The 16,034-nt window shown below is 56.5% G+C and overlaps 1 protein-coding gene across 2 annotated transcripts in view; it reads left to right on the plus strand.

Moving 5' to 3' along the window:
- The window catches only part of FBXL18 (F-box and leucine rich repeat protein 18), a 61,579-nt gene that overhangs the window by 33,349 nt on the left and 12,196 nt on the right, over window positions 1-16,034 (plus strand). Inside the window, exon 5 of one of the 2 annotated variants that reach the window (XM_058569363.1) lies at window positions 9,645-14,355. The exons of the other annotated variant lie outside the window; for it this stretch is intronic. Within the exon in view, the coding sequence (XP_058425346.1) occupies window positions 9,645-9,801 (157 nt within the window). The 3' untranslated portion in view covers window positions 9,802-14,355. Of the gene's footprint in view, window positions 1-9,644; window positions 14,356-16,034 lie in introns of those variants that run through there. 2 annotated transcript variants of the gene reach the window in all.

Here is a 16,034-nt window from a genome sequence, read left to right on the forward strand (position 1 = left end):
GGTGAGGGCAGTGCCCCTCTTTTGGTTTCTGATTCACTTTTGGTTTCCTACGGGGAGTGACAACAACTCGCTTTGGTCCGTGTGGCATCCTGCTGAGGTCAGACCCACCTATGCCCTCAGATCCCACGATCCGGGCTCACGTTCTGGCCTCTTCACTTACTGGCTCTGTGACTTTGAGCAAATTACTTCCCTCTCTGAGCTGAGTTTCCTATCTATGAAAGAGCAGCCATCGTCCTTGCGTTGCTGTAACCTGGTGGTGACCTCATTGCCAACTCTGTGTGCCATCCTGGTGAGTGTTACACGGGTCCCTGATGACCACATGGCAGCAGTGCCTTCTCCCCACTTTGCAGATGAGGGAACCCAACTTTGCGAGGTTTGGGGATTGCTGTGGTCATCCTCCAAGTGAGTGGCCGAGCTGGCATTGGATGCCGGTGTGGCTGTTCTGCTGCCTCCCTAGTAACCCACGGTGCCCTGTAGGAACGGCAGAGGCAGTTACCTCGGCGAGGCAGGTTAGAGGGGCAGAAAAGGCATGTGTCAGAGACGTCTGGGTCGGGGCCGGGAGGCTGCTCCGGAAGGCGCTGCTTCGGCCCTCTTCTCAGTGACCCCCACTGGAACCCGGCATGACCATGTGGACTTGGGCGAGGGGCCAGGCCGCCTCTGAGCTCCTGGGCAGGCTCCCGCCTTGGGGCCCCCAGCACTCTTTCTCTTTACTTTGCAGTCCCATCCTGCTTCTGGGCTACTCCTGCTCTCATGTGTAGCCCCTACAAGGAGGGCTGACCCCGGGGGCCCTTGTTTTGGGCCCTGACCTCTCCTGTCTGTAGCTGGAGGCCTCGAGGTGGGGATGTGCTGGCTCTGGAGCCTGGCCGAGCACTCTCCAGAAGGTGAGAGTGGCATCCCGGTGCCAGCGCCCTCGGGGCCTCGTCCACTCCCAGCCCTTCTGGGCCACGCATGTCCACTTGTTGCTGGCCCTGTGGGTTTGTCAGCCTGACTGGCCTTGGGTTGGAGCCATGCAGCCTCCTTTCGGAGATGTCAGGAGCCCTGTCCCTGGGGTGGGGCAGGCATTGTCCTCCATCCCCCTGGGCTGGTGTGATTTGGATTCCACATCTACTAGATGGAGTCCTGTCTCTCTGCTTCCGAGGCCTGGGTGGAAATTCCTTCCCCCCAGTGGTCCTGGGGGGTGTTTCCCAGCGTGGTGGTGTGCGGGTGAGGAATGTGGGCCTGTGAGCCGATAGGCGGCAGCCCCGGCCTGGGCAGAGCCGAGGCATGTCTGCTGCAGGTCCCCTCTGCCCGAGCATGCACCGCTTTCCTTCCGGGCTCCAGGTCTGGCTCCGGGGCCACCTGCTCAGATGCCCGCTTACCCCCCAGGATACTTGCGGGCTCCGTCTGTGTTTGTGTTCTGCAAACCTGTTTAGAAACAAGTAAAGTTTACAGTTGGAGCAATACATTGTTTAAGTCTGGGGAACACTGAGAGCTCTAGAATTGAAAGTAGATTTAAAAAAGATGGAATTAGTGGGGCTGGCCCAGTGGTGTAGCGGTTAAGTTCATGTGCTCCGCTTCAGCGGCCTGGGGATTGCAGGTTCGGATCCCGGGCATGGACCGAGGCAGGGCTTGTCAAGCTGTGCTGTGGTGGTGTCCCATATAAAGTGGAGGAGGATTGGCACAGATGTTACCCCAGGGCCAATCTTCCTCAGCAAAAAGAGGAGGATTGGTAATGGATGTTAGTTCAGGGCTAATCTTCCTCATAAAAAAAAAAAAGAAGAAAGAAAGTGGATTTTAAAAAATGGAAGTAGTGCTGCTTTGTAGCTTTAGTTGCCGTTAAAGGAGGCGGTTGTACTCCATGGTGAGTCACCGGGCTCACGTTTCCCGGCCAGTCTCTGGGATCAGTTTGTTGTTCCTACCTGGAATGCTGATCCACTTGTGTCATGGCAAAGACCAGACCAACAGGGTGTCACTTCTGCAGGTTCAACTGGGGGAAACCTTGGCCTTCACGCAGAGCTCAGTGGCTGGCAAGTTCTGGTTCCATTTGTGGGGACGCCCCAGGGGCTGGACCTGGGAGCTGGCAGGCCTCAGGCTGGGTGCTGTGGTCCCTACTGCAGCAACCAGCGGTGGGGCGGGGAGGACCGTCAGGGGCCTGACTGTGGCCCTCAGCTACTGCTCAGTGAGTGGAAACGTTCACTCCTTAAAATCTGCTGTGGTCAGGGTTGTTCAGGCCCCTCGAGGGGAGGGGCAAGGTTTCCAGGCTCCCATGGTGGGCTCTGGCTATGCCTGCTGGCAGGCGGGAGACCTTTCCCACCACCGAGTGGTCTTTCTTGGTGGTCTGGGTGTGGAACAGCAGATGAGTGGCCTGGGAATTCTCCCGTTGTCCCTGGAGCCCCTCATTTTCCAGGAATCTGGGGCTGGAATTGCTCTGTGACTCCGTGAGCAGCGAGTCGGGGCCGGGCCCGAGGGCTCCTGATCTATGGCCAGAGCTGCAGATCTGGTGCTGAAGCTGCAGCACAAGGCGCCGCCGAGGGCCGCTGGGTGCCAGGCCAGTGCTTCGCGCTCTGGACGGTCCCTCCTTTGAGGATGGTGGGTGGCTGGCTTTCCTGTGACAAGAGCACGGTTTTGTTCCGTCGTCCTCTCTCTGCTGTGGTCTGCACACCTCCCTTTTCCTGGGGCTCTCTTGGGGGAATGATTCGAGTAAAGATCTGGGAACAGTGATGCTTGAGTGTTGCTGGCTTCAGGGCTCCAGCAGGCTGGTGATGAGTCCGCAGCCAGTGACAGTAGCCCTGGGGAAGGTGAGGAGAGGACACTTTCGGGCGGTGCCGGTCACCAGGGTCAGTTTTGAGCATCAAGGGTCCTCCCCCAAGTTCTCTGCAGGCAGGTTCTGCTCTTTTTTTTATTTTTTTTAACTTTTATTGCGGTAAAATATCTATAACATAATAATTATCATTTTAACCATTTGTAAGTGTACAATTCAGTGGCATTAAATGTTGTGTACCCGTTACCATAGTGTATACCCAAAACCTTCTCATTGTCCCAAACAGTAACTCCATAAGCATGAAACAACACCTCCCCCTTCTCCTCTTTTCCCTAACTCCTGCTAATCCTTCTACCTTCTGTCTCTATGAACTTGCCTCCTCTAGGGACCTCATGTAAGCAGAATCGTACAGTATTTGTCTTTTTGTGACTGCTTTGTCCCACTTAGCTTAATGTCCTAAGGTTCATTCATGTTGGAGCATGTGTCAGAATTCCTTCCTTTTTTTTTTCCTTTGGTGAGGAAGATTAGCCCTGAGCTAACATCTGTTGCCAATCCTCCTCTTTTTGCTGAGGAAGATTGGCCCTGGGCTAACATCCGTGCCCATCTTCCTCTACTTTATAGGTGGGATGCCTGCCACAGTATGGCTTGATAAGTGGTGCGTAGGACCACGCCCAGGATCTGAACCTGCAAACCCTGGGCCGCCAAAGCAGAGTGCATGAACTTAACCACTATGCCACTGGGCCCGCCCCAGAATTCCTTCCTTTTTAAGGCTGAATAATATTCCACTGTAGATGGACCACATTTTGTTTGCCCATTCATCTGTTTTTTTTTTTTTATAATTTTATTTATTTTTTTTTTCCCCCAAAGCCCCAGTAGATAGTTGTATGTCATAGCTGCACATCCTTCTAGTTGCTGTATGTGGGACACGGCCTCAGCATGGCCGGAGAAGCGGTGCGTTGGTGCGCGCCCGGGGTCCGAACCCCGGGCCGCCAGCAGCAGAGCGCGCACACTTAACCACCAAGCCAGGGGGCCGGCCCACTTACTATTGTTTTTAATTTATATTTCTCGTGAGTGAAGTTGAATATCCTTGCATGTTTTTAAGTCATGTATAAAAAATGACAAACTAGGAAAAATGATCAGTAAGTCATGTCACAGGCAAAGGTCTGATTCCATGAGCATCCTGCACGCCAGTGAGGACGAGATAGAGGGGCCAGGGCCACAAATGACTCTTAAACCTATGAGAAAACACTCAACCTCACCCATAAGAAAAACATGATTTAAACTGTTTACACGGGGAACAGTTCTGTTTCTAGAAAGTTCCAGAGCAGGTGCTGGTCCACTCTGGTAGAAGTTGAGGTGATGACTGCCCTTGGAGCGCAGTTTTGGGAGGCCGCTCAAGGCTGCCCTGGGCATGGCTAGTGTCTATCTTGGTGTGAGTGCTGGGCACATGGGGGTGCTCCGTGCACACGTTTCTGCCTGTACATTGCGCTTCGGTATAAAGTTGATGGCAGTAGCAACAGCAGCACTGCATTTTCCATCCCGTCAGATAGAGACCACTCCGTTAGTGGAAGGAGGGGAGAGGACTCGTCACCCACGGCAGGTGGGCCACCTCTGTGGAGACGGAGCCAGCAGCAGATCAGAACTCACGCCCATGACCCACAAATCTCCCACCTCTAGGATTTGGTTCTACAGACGGACTTCTCTACGTGGTTTTTACAGAGTTCTTCATGGCAGGCACTGTTCGTTTTAGCAAAAGATTCAAAACAACCCAAATGTTTGTGCGTAGGAGCCTGGGAAATAAATGATGATGCCCCAGTCAGTGGGATGATGTGCAGCTGATAAAGGAATGAGGAAGTGCTTTATGTTGTTGTAGGGAGTAGTCTTTCAGTGTGAAAAGCAAAGCATGTTTAAAACAAAAGTAGAGCACGATATATTTTGTTGCTTGCATATGCACAAAGTGTTTCTGGAAGGATACAGAAATCTATATTGTCGTCCCCGGGGAGAGGCACTGGGGAGTCTTTTGGGGGCGGGGGAAGGGAAGGAAGCCCTGGGGGTGCCCCAAACCGACTTCTCTGCATTCTAGTTTGTTCTGAAAGCAAGGTTGCCCCCGCCTCCCTCTCGTTCAGGCCTTTGTGGTCCCAGAGCCTCGCACTTGTGTTACACGGCTCCAGTGGTCCAGGGCCCAGGAGTTACAATCTTGTCCCTCTGTACGTGGGACCTGGGGATGCTGCAGCAGGACAACAGCCAACAGGGAGCATTTCAAACTCCAGGTGTTCCCACCTCTTTCCTCTGCGCGAGGACAGAAGCAGCCCTTGCTGTCCTTCCTGGCCACGAGGGGAGGATTGTTGGGCAGAAGCAGGGGTCTGGGCTGGTTCCAGGCCGTTCTGGGTCCCGGCAGATGTAGTGGGGGGCTCGGAAGGCACACCCCGCATGCGGCCGTCATGCCTGGTGCTCCCCCGGAGCAGGTCTGAGTTCTGTGAACCTTGATGGATGTTCTCTCAGCAGCTCCAGGTTGGCTGTTTTATTTTTGGCACCATCTGCCTTTGTGCTTCTTGAAGGTAGTTGTTACAGTTTGGGTGACTTTTATAAAATATCTTACTACTTTGGCTTTTCTATACGACCTTTATTTTGGGGGGAAGAGACTGTTCACTTTAGTTGTTTTTTTAGTTTCTCAGGCAAAGAAACAACCCCAGCAGGTGTTTCTTAGATGATTGAGCCAGTTCTGCTTCCAGGCTGCTTCCCAAGCCAGTCCCTCCAGGAGCCCTTCCCGCTCCATGGCACCTGCAGGGCCGGGCGCAGAGGCCTTGAGGTCTCCAGGGTCCCACCCTCGCGCACTCGGTGGGGGTCAGCCTTAGAGCCGGTTCCAGCGTGGTGATGGCGCAGGACGCACTTTTCTGGAGCCTCTGTGTCCTCGGTGCAGCGACCGGACCTGAGGCACGCGGGTGCCACGGCTGCTACGTCATCTGCTTGTGTTGGTGAAGAGCGTGGAGCCCAGCCCTCCTGACCAGGCCTGTTCTCTCTGCTTCTCTGACGGGGCCACAGGCAAATGCAAAGGGAATTCATAAAATTGAGGGGGCCTTAGTAGATTGGGGAGTCCTGCCCCAGTCCTCCTTTTTGATTGCTCTGGAACAGTGTTCTCTTGGCCCCATTGGGATGGGTGGACCAGCCAGCTTCCCGCTGTGGCCCTAAAGTGGTTTCTGAGTCCATTGTGGGCTTGTTTTTTGAAGTGTAAAAATGTTCATACCTTTTGACCCAATAACCCTATTTCTGGGATTGATTCTGAGGAAACAATTCAAAACGCAGAAATAATTATACTGTATTAAATGATGTTTATTGATATAATAGTAAAAAAGAAGGCTCTAAGTTGTGTCCACCTAGGAAATGGCTACGTTACTGTGGTTCTCCCGCTGGCTACAGGGACAACCGTAGGAAAAGATAGTCACAGGGGCCTGGCAGTGCTGGGCGTTTTTATTTCTACGAGGCCAGAGTGGATTCTGCCATCATGTTGTATCTTTGTTTAATGTAAAGATGTCAAGACTGGAAGGAAATACAACAAACCTGACTCAGATTATTCATATTTTGGTGCGTCACCTAGGCCACTGTGGGAACAATATGTTCAGTACCACAGGGCAGCGTGAAACAGGGAGACGCAGATGAGGAGTGGCGGGCCCCGGCCTGGGCTACAGAGGGGCTGTGTTAGAGCCGCTGGCACAGGGCGCCACGGCTGCCTGAGGTCTCCTTTACATGTCTTCTATGATGCTTTCTCTCTAAACAAGTCAATGGCTTTATTTATTTAAAAAAAATTTTTTTTTTTACTTATTTATTTTTCCCCCAAAGCCCCAGTAGATAGTTGTATGTCACAGCTGCACATCCTTCTAGTTGCTGTATGTGGGACGTGGCCTCAGCATGGCCGGAGAAGCGGTGCGTCGGTGCGCGCCCGGGATCCGAACCGGGACGCCAGCAGCGGAGCGCGCGCACTTAACCGCTAAGCCACGGGGCCGGCCCAACAATGGCTTTAAAACAAACAAAAAGTCTTTTCTGCTTCTTGGAGCGCTCCGAGAAGGCGTTTGGATAGCTGAGTTGTTTGGAAAGCTGGAGGCCCGGTTTTCAGTACTCTTGGTATGTTTCTAACGGCCTCAGGTAGAAATTTTTCTTCAGTGAAGTCCATCCCTTCCAGCCATTATAAATGGTGGAGAGCAAGTATGGTTTAACTTTTCTTAAACTCTCTCTGTTTGAAAGCTCCGAGGGAATGCCTTCAGACTCTCCGGGAGTGGCCGGCCTCTCTGCCCTGATCCACGGTGACCCCTGGGTGACCTGCTCTTCACAGGGTGTCCTCTCACCCCTCGGCTGTTACCTCTTGCTGCCTCTCGCAGAGCCAGGCAGCCGAGCTGGCAGGTGGCAGGATGCGGAACGAGCCAGCCGGCCCCTGTGCGTGGCCTTGGAGCGTGGTCTCTGTAGAGCTTGCCTCTCTCGCCCCAGTGAGACCCTGGCTAGCACGGCTCCTGGGAGGCCGGGGGTCTCGCCTGGTGCGCTGTCTGATGCATGTGCCGTACCAGTGTCGCTGCCCAGAACAGCATGGGCCGCAGCCTCAGGTCTTTACATTAGTCATACAGTTAGCCCTGGTCAGGGGGAGGTCCCGAGAGGTGCCCTGTCCTGTCATCAGTCCCAAACCCATCCTGGCTTCTAAATGTGGGTAGCTGGAATGAGTTTTATTTCATTGTGGCTATTTACTTAAATCTCAAACTACTATATTTGAATCATACAAAAGAACATCATAACACGTAAGGAAGTTATGCAGCAGAATATGATAGAGCGCATGCGCCTGGACACACCCCCACTGGTCAGAGCTCGCCTCCACCCGTGGGGCCCTGCCCTCCCGGAGGGAGTCCCAGCCCTGCCCTTGCAAGTGAACGGTGTGTTTCTCTGTGTTTGCCGTCTTCCCCACTTTCTTGTCACTGACTCTAGGTTTCACTTTGGGCGAGGCCCGCCTCACTGCGTGTCTCTGGCTGTCCCGGCTGGTGGGGACAGTGAGGCTCCAGCCAAGATGGTGTGCACAGGCTCCTTAAGGACGAGGGGGGGCTGTACAAAGAGAGACACTGGGTGTGCTCTCTGGAGCTCTGTCCAAGTCCAAGTTAATCCAGGCGAGCACTGGGGAGAAAGCCTTAAGGAAGTGTGGTTTGATTCTGGGGGTGGTGCCGCTGCCCGGGGACCTTCTGTGCACGTCTCCCAAGTGCTATTCCTTCCCGGCCACCTGGACAGCTGCAGCCGCCCGGAGCCACCCAGGGCTGCGTGGAGGGAGCAGGCAGCTGCATTCCTGGCTTTCAGTGAGAAATTAATCCCCCTTCAGCATCTTGACAGGAGCTCGTTAAGAGCCTGGGGTGATGCAGGCCGTGGGGAGGGAGGGAAGCAGGCAGGAGCCTTTGCACGCACATCCCACACTTGAGAATATTTTGTTTCAAGTCAAGTCAGCCGTACAGCGGTTTTGCAGGCAGGGACTTGCCCGCAAGGTTCACGGTCACAGACACCACCGCTGGCAAGCAGAATGCCGCGCGCAGAACCGGGAGGCCTGTCCTTGGCATCTTTACTGCCAAAACATCAAGTTTTATGAGTGCCTTTCTGGCATTTACTTTACATGTGTCGTAAATCCAGCGCTGTGTCCGCTGAGGGCCGCAGGGAGAGGCTGGACTGCGGTGCCCTTGTTCCTTTAAGTGGGCTCATGGCTGGGGGGCCTTGCTTGAGTTTTGCCAAGTGCCCAAGTGCCCTGTCATCTGGGCACCTTCCTGCCTCTCGCCCTCCGAGACCTGCGGGACACAGGTTTCCTCCGTGACCAGAGTCGTTGTGGCGTCTGGATGTCTTCTTTCTCCTCCGTGAGGACCACCGTGTCCCCCCTTTGCCTCTAGCTCCTGGGCTGGCACTCGGTTTGGGCTCTTGGCCACCACACTGGGAGGGCCGGTACGACCAGGGAGGGACGGGCCCCACTCTGCTGCTGACTGGCTGAGGGACCACAGCCTGGTTGTCGCCTTCCTGAGCCCCACTTCCTCAGGTGGGAAGGGGGATGGTCCCCATGCTGGGCGGCCGCGTGGGGCTGTGGGGAGGGTGACATGAAGTAATGTCTGTGGGCACTCAGCGCAGTGCCTGGCCCTGGCGGGCATTCTGTGGAAATACACTCGCACTTCTCGTCCACCCCACAGAGGGGAGCCTGTCCCCTGTGGATGGGGAGGGCGGGAGGTGATCTGACAGCCATTTGTCACACGTTCAGACGAACGCTCGTCGGGGAGCGGCCCTGGTTTGCTCTCCTGCCAGAGTTGCTGCCTCACCTGACTTGGGAGTTCGTACCCCTCGAGGGTGGCCTGTGGGTGTGCGGGTTCGGTTGCCTGTCCCTTGCCTCCACCCCCTGAAGTTGTCTTCCTAGCCATGGGCCTTGGGTGGCCAGAGGCATCAGTTCTGCAGCTCCCTGGGCCCCGCCTGCCTCCAGGGCCCCCCTTGCTGCCCAGGAATGCGGGGGCCTGTTCCGACAGGCCCCTCGCTTGCTCCCTCCCTAAGCGGGGGTGCTCCTGCTCCAGAGCAGGCCGGCCTCCCTAAGCCTCCATCCCTCTGCCTGGCGCTGGGTGGGTGCCTCATCTGTGCCCGGACAGAGAAGTGTGACAGCCTCCGTAGGTCCAGCTCCCTCTGTCTGCCCCACCCGCTCCCCGGCCCTTCCTTGAGCCCCAGCATGAAGGGCCCTCAAGGCACATTTCTGCATCAGCAGAGGCGATAGGGAGATGCACCCAACCCGGACTTGGGGAGATGCACTGGAGCCCGTGCGGAGGGCTGGTGCAAGCGCACCTTGTGGCCGGCCCTCCTCCTGCGACGGCCTCTCCTCCGTGCCTCCGCAGGCCCTTCTAATGGCTTGCCTCTGGTTCAGTTTCCAGGCAGAGCGGCCCGCGCTGAATGTTGTCATCTTCCCTCTGCTCCACGAGGGCCTGACTGATGTCATCCGGGACGTCCCCATGGTGCACCTTGACGAGATCACCTTATTTAAAAGCAGAGTGGCCGAGGAGCCCCCAAACCTGTGGTGGTGACAGGCATGGCCCAGCACTGGGCGAAGCTGCTTCTGTTGGCCAAGCTGCCCTGCCCGCTGCCTGTTGCCTCTGTAAGTCTCCGTGGCCGAGGCAGCAGGACTGCCCCAAACTGCCTCGGCCGCCACTGCTGCGCACCGCCTGCCCGAGGCCCCCGGGACCCATTGATGGGTCACAGGAGGAAGGAAGACCTCTCTCCCCTGCCGTCCTGCGCACCCACCCTATCTCCTGGGGCCTTCCGATGCTTCCTCTTGTGAGGCCTCGTCGCTCAGTGAAATTTGGGTTGAGATGGCGTGAGGAGGATCAGGCGGGGAGAGCCGGCTGTCAGGGCGATCTTGACCTTCTTAACCTGAGACGTGGATCGTCGGGGCGCTGACTCCTTAGGGGCCCTGACCAGGTCCCCAGGGCGCCACGTGGCCCCAGTGCTGCCCCTTCACTTCAGCCCCTGAGTGTCTCTTTGCTCTTGTGTTCCTGATCACCTGCCACCGGGCTCCTTGGAGGGGTACGCTGGGGCCTGCTGCTGGGGGTGCCTGTGCTGGGTGGGTGGACATGCTCACTCTGTGAGATGACCACGTTGACGTCCGCGACGGCGAGGCTGGTGACCACATGTCTGAGCGTCCCAACCTCTGACCAGCTGTGTGCGGGACCCAGTGAGGAGCTCGCAGGTCTCGTGGCTGCAGATTTGGGGTCTCCTTCCCAGTGAGGCATGTTTTAACCCGATGGTGTCTCCCGTATGTTTCCCACCAGATGCTGTCAGACAAGTTCGGGCCAGTGGCTGGGCAGGGACCCCTGGGTCTGGGATGGCTGGGCGCCTGAGCAGAGTCTGCCGCACAGCAGTTATGGCGTTCAGCTTTAGAAACTGCAGTTCCCTGCGAAGATGTGTATTTCTGGGGAATATGGATATACCTGGCTTCATTAGAGAAACTTGAAGTATTAAAACCCAGGAAGGATGTTTAAGGCCAGAGTAGTGATCAGATTACCTGTTTCAGATAGCTTTATTTAGCACTTTAAAAAAGTTCCACGCAGCTATTCCAAAACTGAGGAACGACCTCCAGTGTCCAGGGCCTCACCCCCTGTGTCTCTGCCTTCTCAGCTGCAAGGTCTCCCCAGAGCCGTCCTCCCCTCATCTGGTGGGGACCCACAGTTGGGTTTTCTCCACCTGGTCACTTGGTGACGCTTCTGGAGACTTCCAGGGAGGGCTGAGAATCGCTGGGACCGCTTCCATCCAGGGGCACCTCGGTCTCCACAGAGGCTGCCTCCCCAGGACCCGGGCCTGTCTCCACCAGCCTCTTTCTCCCTCTGGGTTGTGGGTGCAGAGCCCACCAGGCCCTGCTCACACTGCTGGTGCCCATCTCGACTGCCGTCTGCTCTGTGGCGCCCAGCCTGGCCATCTTCCTGCTCTGTTTCCGTAGGGACAATCACCCCCATTCCATGTAGCGTGTCCTGCAGTTTACCTGCTATTGAAAGACCGGGTTTCTGGCCCCTGGGCATTCATTCACCTGCCCTTCCCTGGTTCTCAAAGGCAGCCCGTTTAGCAGTGCCCACCCAGCCAGGCCTGGGGGTCCAGAAGGCCTTCTGATGGCGACTGCAGGAACCGAGGACTCCTGGGGTCAGGGCCTCAGGAGGAGCACAGGCCTCTGCATGCTCTGGCTGAATCTTCCATCAGTGCAGTGTGTCTGGCAGCTCTGGCTGTGCTCTTCTCCCATGCAGACGATGTGTCTGTAGGTGGAGCTGGGGTGAGCGCTCCTCCCCCTTCACCCTGTTTTCTTGCCGTGGGTCAGTCATCTCCTCTCTGGAGCATGGGGTGCCCTCTCCCTGCCCTGGGCTGTGGCTGGCGGCTCTTTGCCTCCTGTCTGGAGGAGCCGGTCTGCAGGCTGCCTCCAGTGAAAGCCCAATAGCCTGCACCTTGTCAGTCCTGACCTGGCCTGAGAGCCACTACCTGGGTCCCGTCCCTTCTTGGCCTTGGAGGCCACAGGACAGGCTGCCCTGGACCCGGAGAGACAAGGCTGAGGTCCCCATTGGGGCCACGCTGCTGTAGATGAGGGTCTGAGAGGTGATGGGCACCCCCGCGTTTCTGTGCTTTTCTTTCAGATGGCGCACAGAGACCACCAGGCCGGGGTGGTGTGGGGACTCACCACTCCTTGTGCTCAATGCAAGGGTGTGGCTGGTTGCAGCCTGACCGGCAGGGGGATGCGGCCCAGGAGGGAGGCAGGTGGCCTGGCTGACTCCAGGACCCCTGTGAGCCAGGCCCAGCCCACCCCCGGGGGCCCTGGGTGGCTCTGGGTGCCCTTCTTTTCTTCCAGAGCCCCCAGGCGCAGGCCAGAGAATGATCTTTCCACCAGGAATCTATCCAAAGGTTGCAGTTGTGTCTTCACGCTCTTGCCTGGATGGCCTGTTCTCCTGAGCAAGCGGTTTTAACCAGAGCATCATTTATGCCAACAAACAGGCCTGGGAGGGGCTGTTCACAAGAGGCTGGGGCGCGAACTGCCTTGGAAAGCAGCCCCCAGCAGCAGACTTTGTATTCTTAGTGTCCCCTGCAACCATCCTTTTACTTAGAGCAAGAATTTCCGCTGCTTCTACACCCGAGACAGGATTCACCAGATGTTAATAATGTGCTTATTCTCGCTAAGTGCTATTTTGGCACCAGTGTTAATTGCAATTTATATTCTGCAGCATTTTATGCTGGGAAAAGAACCCACCCTAATGGTCCCCAATTGGCAGAACTGGGTTGTTAAGCGGCGGACCATATGCTGCCTGCTGCGAGGGGCCTGGTCACCACTGTGCCCGCGTGTGTGCATCTCTGCTGTGCACGTGTGTGTGCGTGCATGTGCATGGTGTGTGCGTGTGTCTGTATGCATACACATGAGGGTGTAGTCTGCTGTGTGTGCGTGCACGTGTGTACATCTGTGTGCACATCTCTGTGTGTGTGATCAAGCGTCTGCTTGTGCATGCATACACGTGTGTGCGTGGTGTGTGAGAGAGAGAGAGACTGGGGGAGCGGGAATGAAGAAGGAGGAGATCAGGGCATTGTCCCTTTGTTAGAAAGAGAAACTCCCAACCTCCCAGGGCCCCCCCTCCCACCCATGTCCCACACCCCGTGGTTCACTCCTCCCCCAGCTGCTCCCAGCCCTGCGTCCTGTGGCCCTGCCTGCCCTGGGGGCTTCGACTTAGCTGCCACACCACTAAGCAACCTGGCTGGCCGGGTCCGAAGGTGCTCCTCAGGGGAGACATCTTGAGCCTGAGGAAAGCTGAGGCCTGCAGGCTCCCTTCCTTGCTGTAGGTGGCTTTTCTCATTTTCACGTGCAAGTATTTTTATTTCCAAGCTCCAAGCCCGAGGAGGCTGGATTGGGAACACTTTTTCATACAATGAGGGGGTGGGTTTTATCCCTGCCTGTCAGCTACCCTTCCGAGGACCCGAGGAGACACAGGTTCCAGGGTCCCTTCTCCAGGAGGCCTGCGTGCAGCAGGAAGGCGCTTTCCACTCAAGCTGGGGCTGAGGCCCAGGACAGGCCCTGGGACTGACGCGCTGTCCCCCTCGGGCAGCTCTGCAAGGCTGGGTGTTGAGAGTGACACTCCCTTAATCGCCCCTGCACCAGGACCCAGAGCTGCAGGCCACTCGGCCCAGGGGACAGAAGCTTGGCGGAGGCCTGGGCTGGGAAAGCTGGGCCGTGGGAGCTGTGGGACCTGGGTCTCTGTTGGGTCACAAGGGTCTAAAACCAGCGCACGCAGCCTTGACTGTGCCAGCGGTCTCCCCGAGTCGGAGCCAAGAAGGCGGCGATCCCCACTGCCCCGGCCCCGCCTCGCAGGAAGGGGACCCTGCCTCGTGGACCCCTCACGTCGTCCTCGAGCAGCGCTGGGGCAGCGGGCAGCCTCCCGCCTCCTCTCGCCCTCATATTTGCTCCTTCAGGATTTGAAAATTGCTGAGACCTTATAAGAAAAGATAGGAGAAATGAGCGGATGACGATGATGATGAGGTGTGGCTGTTGGCCGCGGGGTCCAGTGGTTTCAGCTGTAAAACCTGAGGCGAGGGAGACGTGGATGCCGACGCCCGTGGTCTTTTGGCCTCCACCCTGAGTCCCCTGTACCCCTTTGACAGGACAGGGACGGGATTGCATGGGAGGGGCTCGGAGCCGCTTGTGATGGTCACCAATCTCATTTGCACTGGGGGCGCAGAATTTTAATGAGAAGTGTCTGAGGTCCCCTGGGCGTGAGGATCAGATACCCACAGAAATTTTTTAAAACTGCAGTTCTGACACAGCCCAACCACTGTCGTCTAAATGACTTTTTAAAGCTCTTTTAAAACACACTGAAGTGTGAGGTTTTGCGCCAATATCCCAGGGTCAGGGCACTGCTGCGCCCTGCTCCAGGCCAGCCGGCCCCGGGGATTAAGGGTGACCGGGCTGCCTGTTGGCCTTGTACATCATGGAACCGAGGCCAGGGCCCAAGGACTGGGTCTAGAGCAGAAGCCGCCTCTCTGCTAAACCCACCAAGGGCGTGGCTTTCCATCGAACCCTGACTGGGTGTGAGCTGGAGGTGGGGTGGGTGAGGCGACCGTGGCGGGGGGCCCTGTGCGGCACGCGGCACTCACCCTGCAGCTGTGGGTGGCGTTTCCAGCCCCTCTGACCGTTGCCATCTGAGTGCAGCTGTGACTGGAGCAGTGGGGCTCAGCATGTTTTTAAGGCGGGGTCTCACGGTATGTGGTGACCAGGTGCTAAATGACTGAATACATGTCACCTGCCTCTTGACAGACTTCCTCGTCTGTCTGGTGATGCCCGCTCCTGAATTTCGTGTTCAAACTACATTTTCAGTGGACATTTTCATGTAAATTCATGGCATGTGAAGTTTCCAATAAAATGGACTTGATTTAGAACACCAGGCAGCAGTGTGGTCCTTCCAGTATGGACGCTCCCTGATCTTTGCCCTGTGGCCCCCTCTGCAGCCTGGAGGGTGGGCCGAGTCAGGTGGGGTGCTCCGGTCACCCACTGCTGTTCACATGTTGAGGACGGGTGCCTGGATGGAGACGTGAGACCCAAAAGGTGGTCCCGACACTGCCCGGGCCGTCAGGAGGTGACTTCTCAGGCGGCCTTTGCAGGCTAGGGAGGCAGAGGCTGTGAGCAGGGGGGAGAGGCCAGGACAGGGCCGTCCATAGGGACAACAGCAGGTCCTGAAGCTGCTCTCTGCACAAAGGCTCCGTGTGGCCTGATGGTGGCTCGGGCAGTAACAGGCCCAGGGACTGGCTGGCGGAGCCTGAGTCAGCACAGGCATTATCCAGGGGCCATGGGACCAAGTCAGTTTTGTTTTATTTAATGCATACATATATATATTTAATTGTGGTAAAATATACATAACAAAATTTACCATCTTAACTATTTTTAGGTGTCCAGTTCAGTGGCATTAAGTGCATTCACATTGTTGTGCAACCATCACCACCATCCATCTCCAGAACTCTTTTTGTCATCCCAGACTGAAACTGCACCCATTAAACACTAACTCCCATTTTCCCCTCCCCCAACCCCTGGCAACCTCCATTTTCCGTTCTGTCTGTAAGAATTGGACTCGTCTGGGAACCTCATATGAATAGAATCCTACAGTATTTATCCTTTTGTGACGGGCTTATTTGCAGCATCAGTTTTAGGCAGAAACTTCCTTCACCGGAACTGGGCGCTGGGAAGGGGCTCTGGCCTCCACATGGGGGTGGATGGATGGTGGCGATTGGGGCCTGGAGACCAGGGCAGGCAGGCAGATGTCCAGGGAGGCGTGGGAACCTGGACTCAGGAGGGGTCACAGCTTGTTCCTCGAGGCAAGAGTTGCGTGAACTGAAATGGCGATTAGTAGACAGGAACCTCCATCCTTCCCGACTGTCTAGGCCAGTTGCCCAAGCTTGGCGTACACCACGGGCCTTCCCACGACGATTCACTTCTGGCCTGGAGCTGGGGAGAAAGCTGAAGGGACAGTACTCAAGGGGTCAGCTGTGACCTTCCCAGGAGGAGCAGGACTGACCCTGCGCTGCTGAAGCCAAACTCAACGGCAGTTGGGGCCGGCCCAGTGGCGCAAGCGGTTAAGTGCGTACGCTCCACTGCGGTGGCCCGAGGGTTCGCCGGTTCAGATCCCGGGCGCGCACTGACGCACCGCTTGTCAAGCCATGCTGTGGCAGTGTCCCATATAAAGTGGAGGAAGATGGGCACGGATGTTAGCCTAGGGCCAGTCTTCCTCAGCAAAAAAAGAGGAAGATTGGC

The sequence above is a fragment of the Diceros bicornis genome, chromosome 26 (genome assembly GCF_020826845.1).
Source record: "Diceros bicornis minor isolate mBicDic1 chromosome 26, mDicBic1.mat.cur, whole genome shotgun sequence".
NCBI classification, from domain to species: domain Eukaryota; kingdom Metazoa; phylum Chordata; class Mammalia; order Perissodactyla; family Rhinocerotidae; genus Diceros; species Diceros bicornis.